General features: G+C 37.8%; 1 protein-coding gene across 4 annotated transcripts in view; it reads left to right on the top strand.

Annotated features, from left to right (window-relative positions):
• ADGRB3 (adhesion G protein-coupled receptor B3) overlaps nt 1–19,590 on the top strand; it is a 799,823-nt gene that overhangs the window by 332,594 nt on the left and 447,639 nt on the right. For all 4 annotated transcript variants that reach the window (XM_056108346.1, XM_056108361.1, XM_056108354.1 and 1 more), the window contains 2 exons: nt 5,824–5,988; nt 6,871–7,035. In XM_056108346.1, the coding sequence (XP_055964321.1) occupies nt 5,824–5,988; nt 6,871–7,035 (330 nt within the window). The remainder of the gene's footprint in view (nt 1–5,823; nt 5,989–6,870; nt 7,036–19,590) is intronic.

Below are 19,590 nucleotides of genomic sequence, written 5' to 3'. Positions count from 1 at the left end.
GGGCCCAGTAACGTCGCCATTGGAGACTTTGTTGTTACTGTGTCTGGCATATCGAATACTCTCGGTAGCTTGCCGGGCTCTCTGAGAGGGGCGGAGGAATCGAACTCGGGTCGGCCATGTTGGCTGCGTGCAAGGCAGACGCCCTACCCGCTGTGCTATCGCATTTAAATTAAATCTACCTATCCTTTTCTTTGATTTCTGTTTTCCATTTTTTCAGTGTGACCTTAACACACTAATGCTATTCTTCCTAAAGTGAACTATACTCCCACTAGGGGACGCAGGGACAGTATAGAGGGACCCAGTGGTGGACTCTAAGTGAAGGAGTGATCTTTTTTCTCACCCGAATAGGGAAAAGTAGGACAAATAAGTTTGAGACTTTCACTAAAGAAATATTGTGTGTTTTCTTTGGAAAGAATATCCATTTTTTAAATTTTATTGTCAGTTCATTCATAATAGTGTGGTTATTGTTTAATGAAAGGATCTAATACTCAGTGAGATTGAAACATAAAACTATGAAAGAGCCATCCCATGCCAAGCATTTTCAACTTGACTTCCATTTCTATTCTATAACTTGTAAGCACAACTTTAGATGAAATAGATGTTTATCAAGGACAGTGTCAACATAGTGTTGAACCTCAAATGACCCTTCTAATTTATTGTATTAACTCATTGAATTTCTGGCAAAATACAAAATCTGTACGTTGGCAGAAAAAAAGCTGAAAATTTATTGCTTAATTTTAAATGCTATTATTTATTTTACTAATAGTAATGTAAAGTCTTTTGAAAAAGGCCTGATAAATGAACCATTTCAAAATATTTACTCTCATACTTCCTAACCTCTTTCCAGCAAGATCTTTTCTCATTTCTCATAGTTATTATCTTTTCTTGATACAGTGTACATCTCCCATCACCAATGTCCCCCGTTTCCCTACCACCGTCTCCCAACATCCCACCCCTCCACCCCCAGCCTCCCTCTACAGGAGGCACTTTCCTTTTTGCTCTCTCTCTCTCTCTCTCTCTCTCTCTCTCTCTCTCTCTATCTCTCTCTCTCTCTCTCTCTCTCTCTCTCTCTCTCTCCTTTTCCTTTTGTGCATTATGGTTTTCAATACAGGTGCTAAGAGGTCATGGTGTTTGTTCAGGGCATTCAGTATTTTTATTGGGACATTAAGGATGGAGTAGCTTTTCATTTGGGTGGTATCTTTGGGGTATGGATGTGACCATCAAAGCTTCTGGAAATACAAGGAGGTGAGGGGAGGTAGCCCATCTCAATTCCCAGAAATCTTGGAGATTTCAATCACAAAATCTGCATACCTGAACTTTCAGCAGATTATATCTTGGTGAGGTCTGACTTGAGACAGTAGAGTCAGGCTGAGGGGTAAGAACATAATTTTTGATTGTGCAAGAAAGCGGCTGTTGGGGGCTCTGCTTGGGTGGACCCAGGTCCAATCTGCTCCCTTCGGATTTATCCTGGTCTGTTCAGCCATGTGTGTGTCCAAGATTAACTGTGTTTTTTTGGTCTCTTTTGAAATTTATTTATGGGTTTCTGAAGCAAGCCCAGTAGTAGAACTTACATGGTGGTGCTGGGTGCTGGAGTTGGTTTGTGGGGGTGACTGCCAGTGCTTCCAGGAGTATTGGGAAGTGGGGGGTAGTAGCCCATCCCAACTTCGAGAAAGTCTGGAGATTACAGTCAGAAAAGTCGCATATCCAAATTTTCATCAGATTGTATCCTGGTGAGGTGCTGAGACAGTGGTGTCAGGCCAGAGAGATGGCCATGGTTTTAGATTGTGGAAGCAAGTGGCTGCTGGGGACTCTGCTTGGGTGGGCACCAGGCCAACCCGCCCCTCTTCAATTTACCCCCAGTCTGTCCTGCCATGCTCAGGTCCTGTATTAACTGCAGTGATTAATTTGATCACTTATGAGATTTATTAATGAGTCTCTGAAATAAGGCCAATAATTGAGCAATAGATGAGCCAGAGGTGGTTTGTGGGTGTGGCTTCCACATGCCTAACTTTTTGCCATTTAATTTCTTGGTAAACTGGGCCCCAAGTTGCTGGGGTCTGGCCAAAGGCACAGCAGCAATGTTGGGGTATCAGTAAGCCTAAAGGCACTGTCAGGCTGCTGATACACTCACTCATGCAGGCACAAGTTGACCTGCTGGCAGCACCATACCCCCTACAAATGAGAATTCTTAAGAACATTACATCTTTATATATTCCTCTATTCTTGTCATTTAACTCCAGACTAAGTTGGCAACACCTAATTTTTGTATACTTATTTGCCACTTTTTGAATGTCTACACATTTTTCCCCCTGATTGGATTATAAAGTAAAGGCATACATTTTGTTTTATTATTTGTAAAGTTTATTTCACAAATTTTATTTCTATTACCTTTTTATTATTGCTGTAACTGGTGATTATACATTTTATTGTGGTGTGCCAGAGATCACACACTTCAATGTGGTACAGGAGATACCAAACAACAGAGCCCCTGGAATTTCACTGAAACACGTGGGAGGAAGCAGTAATAGAATTCATGGCCTCACTGGTTTCAGGTTTGCAAGACAGGTACTGACTACTGAGCTATTCTTGGCCCCCCAAACTTTTTATTTCTTGACATTCTCAAAATGTATGGCATAGTGAAGGCTTATATTTGCAAGCTTAGAAAAAGTTAACTTTGTAATGCATGGTTGTGGTTGGTTCTGGAGGTCTTCGGCAGCCGGAGCTCTGCTCGGGGCGGGGAGGGAAACTCAATCCGCCCCCCTGCAAGGGTACCTGGCAAGGACAGCCAGGCGCGGGGGCAGGAGACTCTGCCCCCTGGCACCGTGCAATCCCATCAACAGCCAAGACCCAGAGACTATAAAACCCAGCTCCCAGAAGTGTGCGGCCACATTTGAGGCTGCGCGAGATCTTATTATCTCAATCTTACTTTGGACAACCTGGCAGGTTACCGAATGTAACCTGCCCAAACGGCAGAGTCTGGCAAACTCCCCGTGGCATACCCATATGCCAAATACCATTGACATTGATGGGTCTCAATCCAGCTCCCAGAAGTGTGTGGCCACATTTGAGGCTGCGCGAGATCTTATTATCTCAATCTTACTTTGGACAACCTGGCAGGCTACCGAATGTAACCTGCCCAAACGGCAGAGTCTGGCAAACTCCCCGTGGCATACCCATATGCCAAATACCATTGACATTGATGGGTCTCATTCTTCTAACCCTGAAAGAGCCTTGAATATGGCACTTTTTAAAATCTCAGGGCTAAGACGAAGGATATGTTACTAGGGCCTGCTCGAGGCAATCGACGAACAACAGGATGATTGTGATTGTGATCGTGTAAAGCAGATTTCTGAGATTAAAAGTACGCTCACTTTTGAAACCAAAGTCAAGAACCACTAAAATTGTATTATTGGCTGGAGTAAGTTCTGTCCCTGGCACAGGATTTCCTATTCATTGTCAGAGGTAAAAGATGAACAAAAAACCTGGGGTCACCCATAACACCCCAAACTCAAAAGAAACAAAAGTAATAATAAAGCCAGAACAGAAAAGGAATATTTATAACATCCTATTGATTTTTTAGAATTTTCTAATTTGTCTGCAAATAGATGCATAGCCTACAAGTTTGTATAAGATGCATTTAATAAAGTGAGACACTAAAAATTGCACATACGGGATGATTAAATTGGAGTTTTGTGATTTTTCAGTGACCTAAAGATTTTATTAAACATGACTAGATACCAATTAAAGGATTTTTTTTTAAATAGTGAAATATAATGCTTGAAATTAGGTTAAATGTACTGCTGTACTCTGCCAGGATTTCTTATTTGTATGTATAGATTTTCACGGTAATCTACTAGTTCATGCTGGAACTTGAATTTCTGTTGAATTCTTTCACCTGTAATGAAATTGACTGAGAGCCATGCCATGATTGGGAAAAGTAGGCAGCCATACCTTAGGACACTTATAAAATTTATATACTCGTTTATACAGTCTAAATATTGGTTTATTCTTTTGCTAATTTGAATTTTGTGACCCATGACGCCATGTGGTCTTCTTTGACTCAGTTTGCAAAATCTCATTGTGTTAGTTTAGCAAAGTACACACCCACCTCCCCCACCCCACCCCCAGTCATCTGCACACATTTAGGTACATAATCGGTTCTCTGATAACATTTTTATAGCATTAGCAGGCTACAACCACAATTAAAAAATGGATCTCAATTTATATCTTCCGAAACACAGGCTTAACATTTCAGTGACTTCTTCAGGAAATTCTTTAACCATTCCTCAGAAGATCTCTAGACTTTACATTATACTCATTGGTAGATTTTACTCTTGCCTGTCTTTCTCTACTTGCACTAAGTGCGATCATAGAATCCCATTTATAACTCATAAATTTTTGTTTTGTTTCCTGGGGTCACACCTGACTGTGCTCAGGGAATATTCATGCTGAGCTCCATGGGCCATATGCAATGTCCAGGATCAAATGGGTCAGCCTTGAGCAAGGCAACACCCTACTGGCTGTACTATCACTCCAGCCCTCTAATGACTCAAGGATTGAAGGACATAGCTAACATTCTGAAAATAGTTCATGACAAATACAAAATCTAGCATGAATGATTTTTTAAAATTTATTTTTATTAAAACATGATGGCACAGCGGTAGGGCGTTCGCCTTACAAGCGGCCAACATGGCCAACCCGAGTTCGATTCCTCCGCCCCTCTCGGAGAGCCCGGCAAGCTACCGAGAGTATTCGATATGCCAGACACAGTAACAACAAAGTCTCCAATGGAGACATTACTGGGCCCGCTCGAACAAATCGAGCAAAATGATTTCCAAAGTGGTTTATATTACAGTTGTTTCAGGCATACAGTGTACTAACACCTACCCCACCACCAGTCTGACCTTCCCTCTTGCCTTTCACTATTTTTTTCTAGTCTACACCTCTTCTTTAGTATCTCAAGATTCCATATATAGTAACCGTCTTTCAATTTCTTGCAGTACTCTTGTTTTCTCTGGCCAAGTTCCTTTGCTTATTTTGAGCATTACATAGCCTTAATTTATGCATTTTCTTATTATACTTCTAAGCTCACCTGAAACATTGCTTTGTCTGGAGCACATGCCCAGCATTTCACATTCTTATTTCCTTGTGTCTTGAATTTTGTTTTTGCAGCATTACTAAAATTGATTATAAAATTAATAATTAATGGCTTGAGTAATTCTACGAGTTTCCTCTCTGAAATGCGAGGGTTTTCCAGTCACAGTACATTTTGTGCATGCTTTTTCTATTCATCTCCTAACCTATGTCCTTGCACTTTGTTGTGGTCAGTAAATAAGTTCACTAGGGCTGAAGTCATCCAGTGGTAATGCACTTGTCTTACATGTGACTAACTATGTAAGTTATATATGGGTCCCTATATGGTCTGGAGCACTGCCTGGAGTCATTTCTCAGCAAAGAGCCAGGAACAAACCCTGAGACCACTGGGTGTGGCCCAAATTTTTTTTTAAAAAGAATTTGCAGGAATATTTAATTAAAAAGAGATAGTTTTCTGGTATATATACACATATATGTGTGTATGTGTGTGTGTGTGTGTGTATAAGAATATACACATTCTTTTCTTTTACCCATCACAAGAGAGAGAATTGAGGGAATGTGGCAATAATAGCCTGGTATATAATAATAAAATTGAATGCCAAGGTGACCTTCCATTGGATTCATTTAGATTCTATTGTTTTAGAGTCATCTCAAGGTTCATTTTGCCTTGTAATTTGTGTACAGCCTTTCTGCTGGATCTCATTACACGGTTTCTTTCTGTTTTGGCAGTTGACGGACAATGGCAGGAGTGGAGCTCATGGAGCCAGTGCTCAGTGACATGCTCAAATGGGACCCAGCAGAGAAGCCGTCAGTGTACCGCAGCTGCGCATGGGGGCTCTGAATGTAGAGGACCCTGGGCAGAAAGTAGAGAGTGCTATAATCCTGAATGTACAGGTAAGATAACAACTGCACTAAAGTGTGTCTGTGTTCATAAACTGTGACAGACCGATGCCAGATTATCATGAAGTCATCAAGTCATAATTATAGATTTGTAATAAATGAAGCTGATTATGCCACACCTCATCTAACAAATTACTTAAGCAATATTATTCAGGAGATTCTTAGATTAAATTTTGATGAAGGTCAATGAGGTTTAGCACATGTTTTTGCAAGTATCTTGCAATGTTCAGTTGAAGAGTCTGATCAACTTCTGTTCATTCGTTTATCACAATGCTCTATACTTAACCAGCAATATTTCTTTTTAAATTTTTTATTAGTGAATCACTGTGGGGTACAGTTACAGACTTACAAACTTTCGTGCTTGCATTTCAGTCACACAATGATTGAGTGCCCATCCCTCTACCAGTGCCCATTCTCCACCACCAATGATCCCGGTATCCCCACCCCCACCCCCACTCCATTCCTGCCCCCACCCCACCCCTCCTCTGAGGCAGGACATTCCCTTATGTTCTCTCTTTCCTTTTGGGTGTTGTAGCTTGTACTAGAGGCATTGAGTGGCCATTGTGTTTGATCTATAGTCTACATTGGTCCTCCAGATACCTTTACTTGGTGTTCCCTTCTCTATCTGAGCTGCTTTTTCTCCCAGAATTTGAGGTCGGCTTCCAAGCTGTGGAATAAACCTTCTGGTCCTTATCTCTACTATTTTTGGGTGTTAGTCTCCTATTCTTTAACCAGCAAATTTAATAGTTGAATGCACTTTTTCAAGATGGTAGATTAAGCAAATTCAGGACACGAGAATGGACGTCAGAATGAAAAATTCTAAAGCAATGTGCCTTCCAAAGACAGTTAGCACTGACTACAACTCATTTCTTTCAGTCAATGGTCAGTGGAATCAGTGGGGTCATTGGAGTGGATGTTCTAAATCCTGTGACGGTGGCTGGGAGAGGAGAATGAGGACTTGTCAGGGTGCAGCTATCACAGGGCAGCAATGTGATGGAACAGGTGAAGAAGTGAGAAGATGCAGTGAGCAGCGATGTCCAGGTAAGAACCAGCTGAAATTATCCCGATGGAATAATGTTGTCACCTGGGGAAAAGTAGTATGTTAAACATTGTAATTTTTATTGGAATATTTTTAATGATTACTAACAATCCCCTTATTTTGATAATGTGTAGAGATTTCTTATTTTAATGATGTCTACATGATTTTATGTCTCACCTCCCATTCTACAATGGGCTTTAAAAATATTTTCAATATGACACTGAAATATAATATGGAGGTGGACAGACATGGTTTCAATTTGGTAATATTTTGTCACTGTTTTTATGAAGTATTTGTTCATTCAAAAGATGGATCGAGTTGCCTTAGGTTACTTAGAGTAGAAAATTAAAGACATGTAAATGCGAGCTCAGTGGGATGATAAAGAGATTCTACAGAAACTTGTAATTCTGCTTTTCCTCCCTCTTTATGTATGACCTAGAATAATCCTGTTTACTTGTCCTTGCCCTACTTTCCACCATAAAAGGATATCCCTAAGAGGGATACGATTTAAAAATGAAAGTGTAAGGTCTTAATTAGTTGTGAAAGAATGTAAGTTTTTGCTTCATTTATGAATTTAACACATACACGTTGCCAGGGGAAAAATGTCAGAAATTGCCCTGCCCTATGTCAGATATTGTCTGAAAGATCATTTAGAACAAAGATTCCTTTCTAACTGTGTACATTCCATCAAATGTTGACACTGAACTCAGTTGACAGGTGAAAATAAGGATTTTTTTAAGAATGATATCAGAGATAAACTTGTTAGAAACATAAGAGAAAAGATGATAGGCCAGTTCTTTGATTGTTCTTTTTTTTTCTTTTATTTTTACAGTTAATGTAGGGGAAAGAAAGAGAACTTGGTGGCCCAGTTAGAGTGTTATGACTACTAGTGACTTTGGGAGCAAACTAGTTGGTCATTCTAGCTCTTTCCAATGAGCATGGCGAGTGCAGGTGACTCGGGGACATTTGAAATCCCTGTTTTAGTTCAGAAAGTGAATTTCTGGGGCTGGAGCAGTAGTATAGTAGGAGGGTGCTTGCCTCTTCTGCAGCCTACCTGGATTCAATCCCTGGCATCACATATGGTCCGTGAGCAACTCCAGGAGTGATTCTTGACTGTAGAGCCAGAGTAACCCCTGAGCACTGCAGAGTATGTCCCACAAACAATCAAACAAAAAGAAAGTGTGAGTTTCTGTATCTTGATAATAGTCTTTCTTCAATTTAGAAAAAACAAGGAATTAAAAAAAATTAAAAACTATCTCATGGCTGGTTTCCCTCTCGGAGAGCCCGGCAAGTTACCGAGAGTATTCGATATGCCAGACACAGTAACAACAAAGTCTCCAATGGAGACGTTACTGGGCCCGCTCGAGCAAATCGACGATCAACGGGAGGGCCTTTACTTTACTTTATCTCATGGCTGAAACTTTGTAGTTTTCCATAGTTGTACTCCTGAAAACATCTCAGACTAATACTGACAATACTCACAGAAACTGGACTCCCAGAGTAACAGTATAGCAGTGGCAGATTTTAAGATCTTAAAAAAAAAAATCTAGGGGCTGGAGCAATAGCACAGCAGGTAGGGCACTGGCCTTGCACGCGGCTGACCCGGGTTCGATTGCCAGAATCTCATATGATCCCCTGATCACTGCCAGTGGTGATTCCTGAGTGCAGAGCCAGGAGTAACCTCTGTGCATCGCCGGGTGTGACCCAAAAAGAAAAAAAAATCTTAATTTAGTTTTGTCCTTTCTGATGACTATATGAATATGTGAATTTAGAATGATTCGAAATCAGCATGAAGAGTTTTGTAGGAAGGATACCTATACAAATTTGAACTGTGCCTTGCTGCCTAAGAATTAAGAAGCATTGAAAATACAAAAACAATAATTTGGCTGAGATAAAAATTTTATTAGAATAGTAGGCATAATTAAATAAGACCCTCTTACTACCTGCAGTTATTTAAGTCATCATAGATATGTCGCTATTTCTTAACGTTATTTTTAAATGTTTTTTACAACTGCATACATAGAGGTAAAATGGTGCTACTTCATTCACATTTACAAAGATTGCCACCTGCTGTTTGGAAAACATTTTGCATATCTATTTACAAGTAAGCTGTTATATTTTTTTTCTGCGTTACTTTACTGGCTTTCGTGACTTAGGGTTGGTTGAAAACTTATGTATAACTGTAAAAATTTTGTATTATACTGTGTGTTTTGTTATTAATCTTAACAGATTTGTTTTACTTTTTATCATAATCTTTGAAAAATATTTTTAAATACAAAATTATGTCCGGGCTTAATAAATTAATATTTCTGAATCAGAATGAATTATTAAATCAGCTAATTTACAAATTAGTGGCTGTGAAGGGATTCGAAAAATAAACACATGTACCAAGTTGATAAACATAAACTAATTTAATAAGTTTATACAGATAAAAAACTTGCACATCACTATGAACTTAAATAACTTACTCTACTTATACTGCTCATAGAGTTCTTTTTATCAAAACATAAATAAAAATGGATTTATTTTATATGAATGTTTTGATATTTTTATATAGTTATCTAAGCTTCAACTTATTTTAACAAGAGAAATGATTACAAGTTTCTTTACCAGTATTCAAACTCTTTCAATCAAGTCTCCTCAGTCAATATGTTTTGTGGTAGAGGGAGAGGGCTTGGGGGAGGTTTCCGAATGCAAACAAGTGTTCAGGAAACCCAGTACCATTCCCTGCATACTCAACCGGGTTAGTTTGGTTGTTGGATGCTGGGTCCCGAGGATGCAGTGCTTCTTGGATGCCACAGAACACATGCATATACCAATGACTGTACTATCTCCCCAGCCCAAGACATTAAATTATTGTAATTATGAACATAAAATTCCACATCTTCCTATAAAACTTCAGATTTTAATACAAATTTGTACACTTATTTGTAAATTGAGAAATCTTTCAAATTATGTTAGCAGTTACTGAATTATTTTTCTATTTTTATTAAAAACAAAACATGTACAAATGTTTCTTATAAAATATATATATTTTACCTCAATATTATTTTTAGTACTGTTCATTCTTAATGTTTTTTCAAGTTGCTGGGAATAAATTGTATTTCTGTTTATGCTATGCTAAATCTGGTAGCAAAACAAATTAATCAAGTTTGCCAAGAGATCCTCTGTTGTCAGGAAGAAGAAATATAATATACACACATCTTTGGATAATTAATGAAAATAATGATTAATCATCTGGACTTAATCAAAACCTGTTGTGATGTTTATTAAAATAGAAAATAAACTATATTTTCACATGAATAATAGGGCATTTCTTGACGGTAAATAGATAAAAGAAAATTATTTAAAATAATATTATTGACAAAAGTAAACTATTCTTCCTGTCTTTATAACAAATGAGATATGTTTCTCTTTTTCAAAAAGAATGAATACTAGCTGAGAAGTAAAGTAGCTTCAGTGGAGATAATTAAATTTCCCAAATTTCAAATTGTTCAAACTCAACAAATAATAATTTCATTGATCTTAATTTTATTGTACGTTTCAAATTTTATGGTTAAAGCAGTAGAAAAATAATAGCTCCTCTGATTTGGGGTTGGTACAGTATGTTAACACATCATTTTAGTTTCTTTTGTTTGCTTTGTTGTATTTCTGGTTTTCATGGTTCAAAAAACATATTAATTATAGATTGACCAAATTAGCTTTCAAGGTCTCTTAGAACCTCATACTCTGTTTCCCGAGGAGAGGCTTGCTATTTCTTTAGCACCAATTCAAGAACCGGTTCATTATTTAATACCTAATCATAGCTATTAAATTAGAATCTACCATTCAAAGGCAGATTATAAACAGTTTATATACAAAATATCCTTTTGGGAATCTGTAATGTCCCCCAAAAGGAACAGTTGAATAGGGGAGAAAGGGTTTATTGACAAGACAGCTTATAATTTGGGGAATTAGTCTGGACAGCATAGACTGTAGAGTTGCAAGCGTTAGAAAGGCAAAGGAAATGTTATGGGCCTTATGCCCAGAAGAGTTAGAATGGCATAACATTTTATTCCTATTAGGGAATTTTCCACTGGAAAATTATGCATGTTTATAAAGGGGAGTATTGAGCATGTGCAATTGAAGAAGAACATGCAAAATCATGCAGTTCAGTGCACAGAATGAGATATATCCTTAGAAGCATGAGTTTTAATATGATAATGAGGAAGCAGATGATATCTGATAGTACAAGTAGACCTCCACTGCATAATCTTCACAGTTCAATTCTGTCCAGCCAGGAGGAGGGGGCCCATGCCAGGAAGATATATGGAAGATGTTTTTCTTGTCTAATACAAAACAAAACAATTCCTCTGGCTGCTCCCACGAAAGGATTGACACATCATCCAAACTAGAGGACTAGATGTGACATAAGGACATGGTGGAGGTGCTTTGGCACTTTCTTGGAGATGCAGTAACTCTGCACAGCAAAATCAGGACCATGAATACAATTGTCTCCACATTGCATTAATAGAAAACAAAACAAAACAATAGAAAACAGAATCCTAATTTCTCAAACTAATATGTATTTCCTTCTTAACTCCAGAGAGCCTGTTTCAGTTTTGACAGGAAGAGAAGGTACAAATTTTGATTGATTATAGATTCACAATTACCTTATCTGCTAATAGTGGATGAAACCTACAGATTGAAAAGTACTGAGAAAAACTTGAGAAGGGAGGTAGTCTCATCATAAATAGACTACCTACTATATTGTAATGCAATAGCAATTTGGATCAAAAATAAAGCAATGGATGTGGTATTTACTCATACCAAAGGATGTCTTTGGCAAGGTTCCTCATCCCAAACATGTCTTGTGCTTTGCAGCACATTTGTATTGGTGTTTGTTTCCCTGTAAAATGGCAAATATAAACCCATTCACACTAAGGAGAAATGCTGTTCTGGGAATAACTATTCCGTATCTCTGGAGGATCATGTCTGTTCTGAAGAACACGATAGACTTTCATTTGGTTTCTGAGTAATTCCTTTAAATCTAACTTTAATAGGGACTAAGAAAAGAAAAGATATTTACTTTCTGCTCCAGTCTTCTTTGAATGCCTGTCCTTGTCTTTCAGAGACATGCTTCTCAAATTTTATTGCAGACATAAAAATCACCCAGAGATTGGATCTAAATCCCTGGAATTCTGATTTAGTAGGTCAGGCAGGCCTGCAAACTGGCACCTATAACAAGATCCCAAGTTATGGTTATGAGGCTACAGATTACCCTTTGTTTATCCCTTGTTAATCAGTTATGAAGATTCCTTTGGGTTCAACTGGGCTACATTTTGATAAATTATAAATCAGATGAATCAATCGATAGTGTTGCACTGTCCACTGAAGCACTATCCTCCCATTGTCCATTGATTTGCTCGAGGGGGTCCAGTAATGTCTCCATTGTAAGACTTTTTGTTACAGTGTTTTTTTTGCATATCAAATATGTCACAGGTAGCTTGTCAGGCTTTGCCTTGCGGGCGAGATACTTTCAGTAGCTTTCCGGCTCAACGAAAGGGGTGGAGGAATCAAACTCAGATCAGCCAAGTCGGCCACGTGCAAGACAAATGCTCTACCCACTGTGCTATCGCTCCAGCCCAATATAGGGGTGTCTAAGGAGGGTTGAGTAGTAATGTTAAGGTGATAAAATAGTGTTCTGATACAGATACCAAGATATAAGAAGATTTAAATATTTTATTTTATTTATGATTCATAAAGCTGGAGCAGGTAGGGCATTTGCCTTGCATATGACTGACTGGGCCAACCAGAATTCAATTCCTCGACCTTCAATTCCTCCGCCCCTCTCAGAGAGCACTGCAAGCTACTGAGTGTATCTTGCCCACAGGGCAAAACCTGGCAAGCTACCAGTGATATATTCGATATGCCAAACACAGTAACAACAAGTCTCACAATGTTACTGGGCCTGCTCGAGCAAAATCGATGAACAACTGGAGGACAGTGACAGTGACAGTGATGCTTCACAAATAATAGTGATAATTTGTGGCTCAGTTAATAATGAAAATACAGGTTTTCTATTTCATTCTTCTTGCCCACCTCATCCTTCTTCTAGCAGAACAACTCTTAATAGTTTTTACTTAATGACGAATGGGGTCAACTTCTAGTGAAGTTGGGTAAAGAAGGACTTTTTTGGGGGGTAAAGAAGTCTAGTCATGATACTTTTGCCTCCAAACATTTCATTTTTTCTGTTCCAAAGAAATTGAGAGACACAAGCTGGAGTGAGTGACAGAACATCAGGTAGTGAGTTTGCTTTGCACACAACTTGCCCAGCTTTGACCCCTTGCACCACATAAAGTCTCCAGAGCCCCACCAAGAGTGAGCCCTGAGCACAGAGCCAGGAGTAAGCATAATGAACTCCTAGATGTAGCATCCCTTGCTCCTCCAAAAAAAAAAAAAAAAAAAGAAAAGAAAGAGATTCAAATTGCCTATCATTACTTAGACACAGTTGATAAAGATATGTATTACCAGGGCAGTAGATATTTTGAAGTTCTGTTATCTACACCAGCTATTTCTGAGCAGGCATAAATTTTCAATACCTCTTATCCGCCAAGGCTTAATGGGTTAATGTATACACATACAGATATATGTATACATAATGTGTATATGTGTGTATATTATATATGTATGTATAAACTCTTGTGCTGGCAGGGGGATAAAGTGTGGGGTCAGGTGTTAGGGAGACTGATAAATTCTTATTTCACATTGATATAATTTTTATCAGGTTACTGTTAGAGGAACTAATTAATCATTATCATTATTAATATAAATATCTTTTCTTTGTTAGGAGAAAGTTATTAGCCTTTTTTTTTGCTTTTTGGGTTACACCTGGCAATGCACAGGGGATACTCCTGGCTCTACACTCAGGAATTACTCCTGGCAGTGCTCAGGGGACCATATGGAATAATAGGAATCGAACCCAGGTTGGCCACATGCAAGGCAAATGCCCTACCCACTGTACTATCACTCCAGCTCCAGTTATTAGCCTTTTTAATGTTAAACTTCTAAAGCATATGAACCCATACATATCTGCATAATTCTCACATGTCTTTTCTAAGGAGAAAGCATATACTAGTCTCTCTTGAAATATTTACATGCAAACTGGTATCTGCTTATTTTTTTAATCCCAAGCCACAAGATTGGTTAATTGCCAGTAATAATTTTAAATGGATTCACTATTCTTTTTCTTTAATATGTTTTCTATATAATGTTATAAGTACTCTATATAAGTAATTGTATTATTACCTATTTGCATCTTTGAAATATTAGAGCAGGGTGTTTGCTGAGTATTTTTTAACATAACAAATAATGACACACCCAAGTGTTCACACCACTTTTTCACATAAAACCAGTGAGTTAGGTATTAACAGTAGGTGGCACTAGTTATTGCCTTCTTTCATCTTAACTATCTTAGCTTTATTTGTTATTTTCAAGTCACCTAAAGTACATTCTGACAAGTAGGAAGAAAAATTCACACTAAGACACCACACAAGTAAAAGAAATTACCTACTGCTTAATAAATATCTTAAGAAATCATCTTGTCTCTCCCCAAAGCATGAATTTTCTTACTTCCTCCTTTCTGTAGTTTAAAAGAAATTAAATTATATGGACATGATTAGAGAAAATGACTAAGACCTAAAGTAATAAATGTTTGTATTATGTAGTACTGTATATCTTATAGTCAACTCTGTTGCTATGGAGAAAATTGTCATAATTCGCCTTAAATTATTACTTATCAGATTAGACTTTGAGAAATTCTCACAGTTTCTGCCACTGCAGAAACTTTAAAAAAGAAAAGCAATTTGTTGAAATTTTATATTTCTCTACCTTGTCCAGTTTAGAAATTCTTGGCAATATGCAGATCATTCTCAAGTTGTAGTAGAAATTTGTACAACCCATTTTTATTTATTCATTTCATCCCACTTTTCTATATTTATACATGCTGCAAAATGATCATTAACATCTGATTACCACCCATAACTACACAGTTAATGTCTTTGTACCTAGTGCATTTCACTGTAGCACTGTCCTCCCATTGCTCATCGATTTGCTCAAACGGGTACAGTAACGTGAGCAACTTTTAAATATGCAATGTAGTATTACTACCGGCAAGCTACGGAGAGTATCCTGTCCATATGGCAGAGCCTGGCAAGCTCCCTGTGGTGTATTTGATATGTCAAAAACAGTAACAACAAGTCTCACAATGGAGATGTTACTGGGGCCCACTCTAGTAAGTTGATGAACGATGGGAGGACAGTGCTACCTGTGTTCATCTTAGTAGACGTTATTTATGTCATTTGAAACTCTGCATTTTGATCACCTACAGCAATTTGAACCATTTCACCCCTGCTTCTGGTAACCACCATGTATTTTGTACCTATGATCTCATTTTTATTTGTTTAGGCAGTTTTTTAGCGTTTTGATCCAGAAGGGAGTGAGATCATACATACAGATCATATTTTTATTCTCCACATTCTTTTATTAGTAAAAAATAAAAATATTTCAATAGCTATGACCTAATTTTAGAAACATAGATTAAAAATGAAACAATGAAGTTAGTTGGGGAAGGGGGGATGGGAAGAGGTTCAAAGTTCACCAGGACTAAACCTGAATGTTGGTCCCTTATGAACAATTTCTTCTTGTTTTTCATATTCTGACATATGAATGACAGCTCCTTTTCCCTGCTTTCCTTTCCTTTGCTTTCTTTTTCTCTCCAACTCTAAACTCTTAACAGGCACACCCACAAATGTACCTCTTTACGCCTTACCACTGGAAAATTCTTGATAGAGATTTCAATGAGATTATCAGCTCATGAACACAGGCTCTCTGTGATCAGAAAGCTTTTCTAACTTTCTACCGAGTTCTCTATATTATCTGAAGCCACTTCTTATTCTTACCAGTCCCTTTTCTTGTGGTGAACCCCACTCCTGGGATGTCCCTGGCTTTGCTTCTTTCATCTTGACTACCACTCCAGTAGGGGAGGGACAGTAGCACTGTCCACTGTCCTCCCGTTGTTCATCAATTTGCTTGAGCGAGCACCAGTAATGGCTCTATTGTGAGACTTGTTGTTACTGTTTTTGGCATATTGAATATGCCACGGAGAGCTTGCCAGGCTCTGCCGTGTGGGCGGAATGCTTTCAGAAGCTTGCCTGGCTCTCCGAGAGGGACGGAAGAATCGAACCCGGGTCGGCCACCTGCAAGGTAAACGCCCTACCCGCTGTGCTATCGCTATAGCCGGGGAGGGGCAGTATGGGAAAAAATACATGGATTCTCAAGCAAAGCAGCATAGGACTTGGGGGCTCTGTATTATGTGTGAAAAGACCATGACATACACCTTAGGGACTGTGTCAAGGATGAATTGCTGTAGACTATTTCAATTTTGGATTTTAAATGACGGCATGAATCCTTGTTGTCCATTGCCCATATCAATGCAGCAATCACCTTCTCTTATCTCTTCCACACCACTTATTAGATTATTTTCCCTTCTGCATGGTCATGTCTATATGATTCACTTGCTTAAAATATTAAAAAAATTGTGGATTTTCATTGCTTGCCAATTCAGTGCCTACAGGGATCCCTGGAATTCTAGTATTATCGATCTCTCCTCATTAGTGTTCCAAGGTTATTGCAATCTACTGATTTATATCTGTATTAAATAATCAAAGAGAGCAGTCTCAAGTTACAGAATATGAAGTTACATATTCTTTCATTACTCATGTGTTTGTTTTATCATCTATCTGAGCTTTCTCTGTCTAGCATAACCTGCTGAAATGGAAACAATTTGGGCACCATTTCTATTAGAAACTGTGTTCTCTCTTTCTTAAGGGCTGGGGGCAGAAGTTTAGGACTTACTCCTGGCTGTACGGTCTGGGATCACAAACCCCTGTGAACTTTCTTGTGTTTCCCTTATTAATATTACTGTTAAATATTCTTATGCACCACATATATTAATATAACTCTTGGCCAGCATTGTAGTGAACTGCAAATAAATTGTCAATTGTTGTCATCCTAAATCCCCTACTTTGCATAAGTCTAGTTTAGTATCAAAATTTATGCTCATTCAATATTTTTATTTGCTTTGCTATAACTGGACTAATGAAAATATTTTTGCAAAAATATGTGGATATTTTTTAATGGGGCTGGAGAGATAGTACAGCCAATAGTGCACTTGTTTTTCACCCAATCTCCAGAAATTCATGCCAATCCCCGAGCCCCACCAGAGTGATCCCAGAGCCATGAGTAAGCTCCAAGTATTGCTGGGTATAGGCTCCTCCAAGGAAAAACATTTTAAATAACTCCCATAGTCATTTTTTTTATTCTTTCAAAGTACTGTTAGATTGCTTCATTAGAATTAGGAATTACATATTCAGCACATGCACTATTTTTATTTTGTGGCTATGAATTATGGCTTGGCCTTTGTTTCTTTAGAAATAAATGAAATGTTGAGAAAATTAAGTTGGCAGTTTTTATAGTAGGTTACTCAGTTCCCCAAAATCTCAATTCAGCTTTTTCTCTTGAACATTTTCTTTTCTCTCCCCTTTAGTAAAATGTCTATAACTTCAAAAGGAAAATAAATTCTCTGACAGAAACCTTGAGCATTTCCCAGTGTAAAACTTACAGACTGAGACAAAAGGGTTGAGATGTTGACCTGGTTTCAATTCCAGGCACCACAAATATTTCCTCTTTCCCTGCTAGAAATGACCCCTGAGCATAGAGCCTGGAGAAAAGCATAAACCTTAGCATAACTGTGTATGGCCCCAAAACAAAATGAAACACTGTCTCACTAACAATAGCACTGTAGCACTGCCCTCCCATTGTTCATCGATTTGCTCAAGTGGGCACCAGTAATGTCTCCATTGTGAGACTTCTTGTTACTGTTTTTGTCATATCAAATATGCCACGGGGAGCTCGGTAACAATAGTTACTTGAATTTATTTTTTATAATGAAAGTTAGTTATCTTATTAATCTGGTTAACAGAGTGAAACTAGATTTACCTTATTTGTCATATAGACTGAAAAAATAATAATATTTAGAATTTTACCAAGTTTGTATGTATAAAACTTGCTGCAGACCAGGTTACTCAGACAGGAAACTACACTATGTGCTTCTGCCAATTAATTTAAAGTTTCATATTTGCTAACTTCCAGATGTTTTGAAAAATAGATGATACCACTTTAATATTATTACAAATGCTTAAACCATTTTTCTGAAAATTAACATTGAGAGAGCTGTTTGAGTGACTTAGGTCTGTCATCCCTAAATAATCATCTCTTGCTTAAGCTGAGGACAATAACTGTGTCTTCCCTTTTAGGTTACGATGAGAATTAAAAAAATTAAAAGACTCAGTGAACTTAGAAAGGTGTCTAACTTATAGTTATAAGTAAATATTGCTGCATCTCTTTTAAGATTCCTTCTCTCTAAGGAATGATGAGATGAAAAAAACCCCTTAATTTTCCTCCTGACCTCATCAGCAGGTTGGGATTCTTCACAATAGACTTCACCACTGAAATTCGAGCTATAAGCTATGTGAGCTCAGAGTCAGAACCTACCTAATTCATCAATGCATCCCAGATCACAGGAAATTCCCCACACATAAGACTTAATGAATTGCGTTCAAGTAAATTTGAATGAGGGGTAATGCATATCGTATGTTTTTCTTTTCTTTTCTTTCTTTCTTTTTTTTTTCGCCCTTGCCTGCTAGCTTTACAGTTTAGAATCAATTCTCTTTAATGCTGAAATTCTAGCATGAGGGTGAAAACTAATTTTCCACATCAAATTGATTTAAGCCCTGTATAATTTTTGCTATTTTTAAGAGACAGAAAATCAGTTTGAATAGACAGATTAACAGCTAATCACTAGGTAATTGCTACCTTGTTTAAAGGGAGCATGCTAACTACATACTTGTAACTTCAAGTACAGTTCTATCTTGCAAATGGGTTTTTTATATCTTTGCACTCATGATAACAAACAGTGGAATCTTTTCATCTGATGAACAGAGTTGCTGTTCTCTTTTTGTTTCTCATAAAATATCGAGTGCCCTCACATTGTGAAACAATATTATGTTTTTATCTTGAGTACAGAACGTGACTGGAGCAAATTATCCATTTTATAATTAAAATAAAACATGGGTAGCATTAAACAGAAAAAAAATTATGAACACCAATCTCTATTTCTAGCTTAGATTGCTCTTCTGAGTTTAAGTTCCATATTTTTATGGACTTCCTGATAGTAATTGGTATGTGTTCAGATTTTTTTCAGACTCAAAACTCTTTTTCAGCAGTTTCTCTTCCAAACTTATTGGCACATGAGTTGTAATTCGAGTGTGTTTGTGGCAGATATTCTTCTTCAAAGCTGAGTACTCTCTTTTCCTCTTTTTCACCTTTTAAATCCAGCCATGAAATTCAGCTCAGGGCACCCACTAAACAGAGTTTTATCATGGTGTTGTGTTTTGTTTTGTTTAGACCATACTTGACTGTGTTCAAGGCTTACTCCAGGCGGTGTGCTTAGGGTTCAC

Source organism: Sorex fumeus, unplaced genomic scaffold, assembly GCF_029834395.1.
Source record: "Sorex fumeus unplaced genomic scaffold, SorFum_2.1 ptg000008l, whole genome shotgun sequence".
NCBI classification, from domain to species: domain Eukaryota; kingdom Metazoa; phylum Chordata; class Mammalia; order Eulipotyphla; family Soricidae; genus Sorex; species Sorex fumeus.
This window is presented reverse-complemented; position numbering and strand designations above follow the sequence as displayed.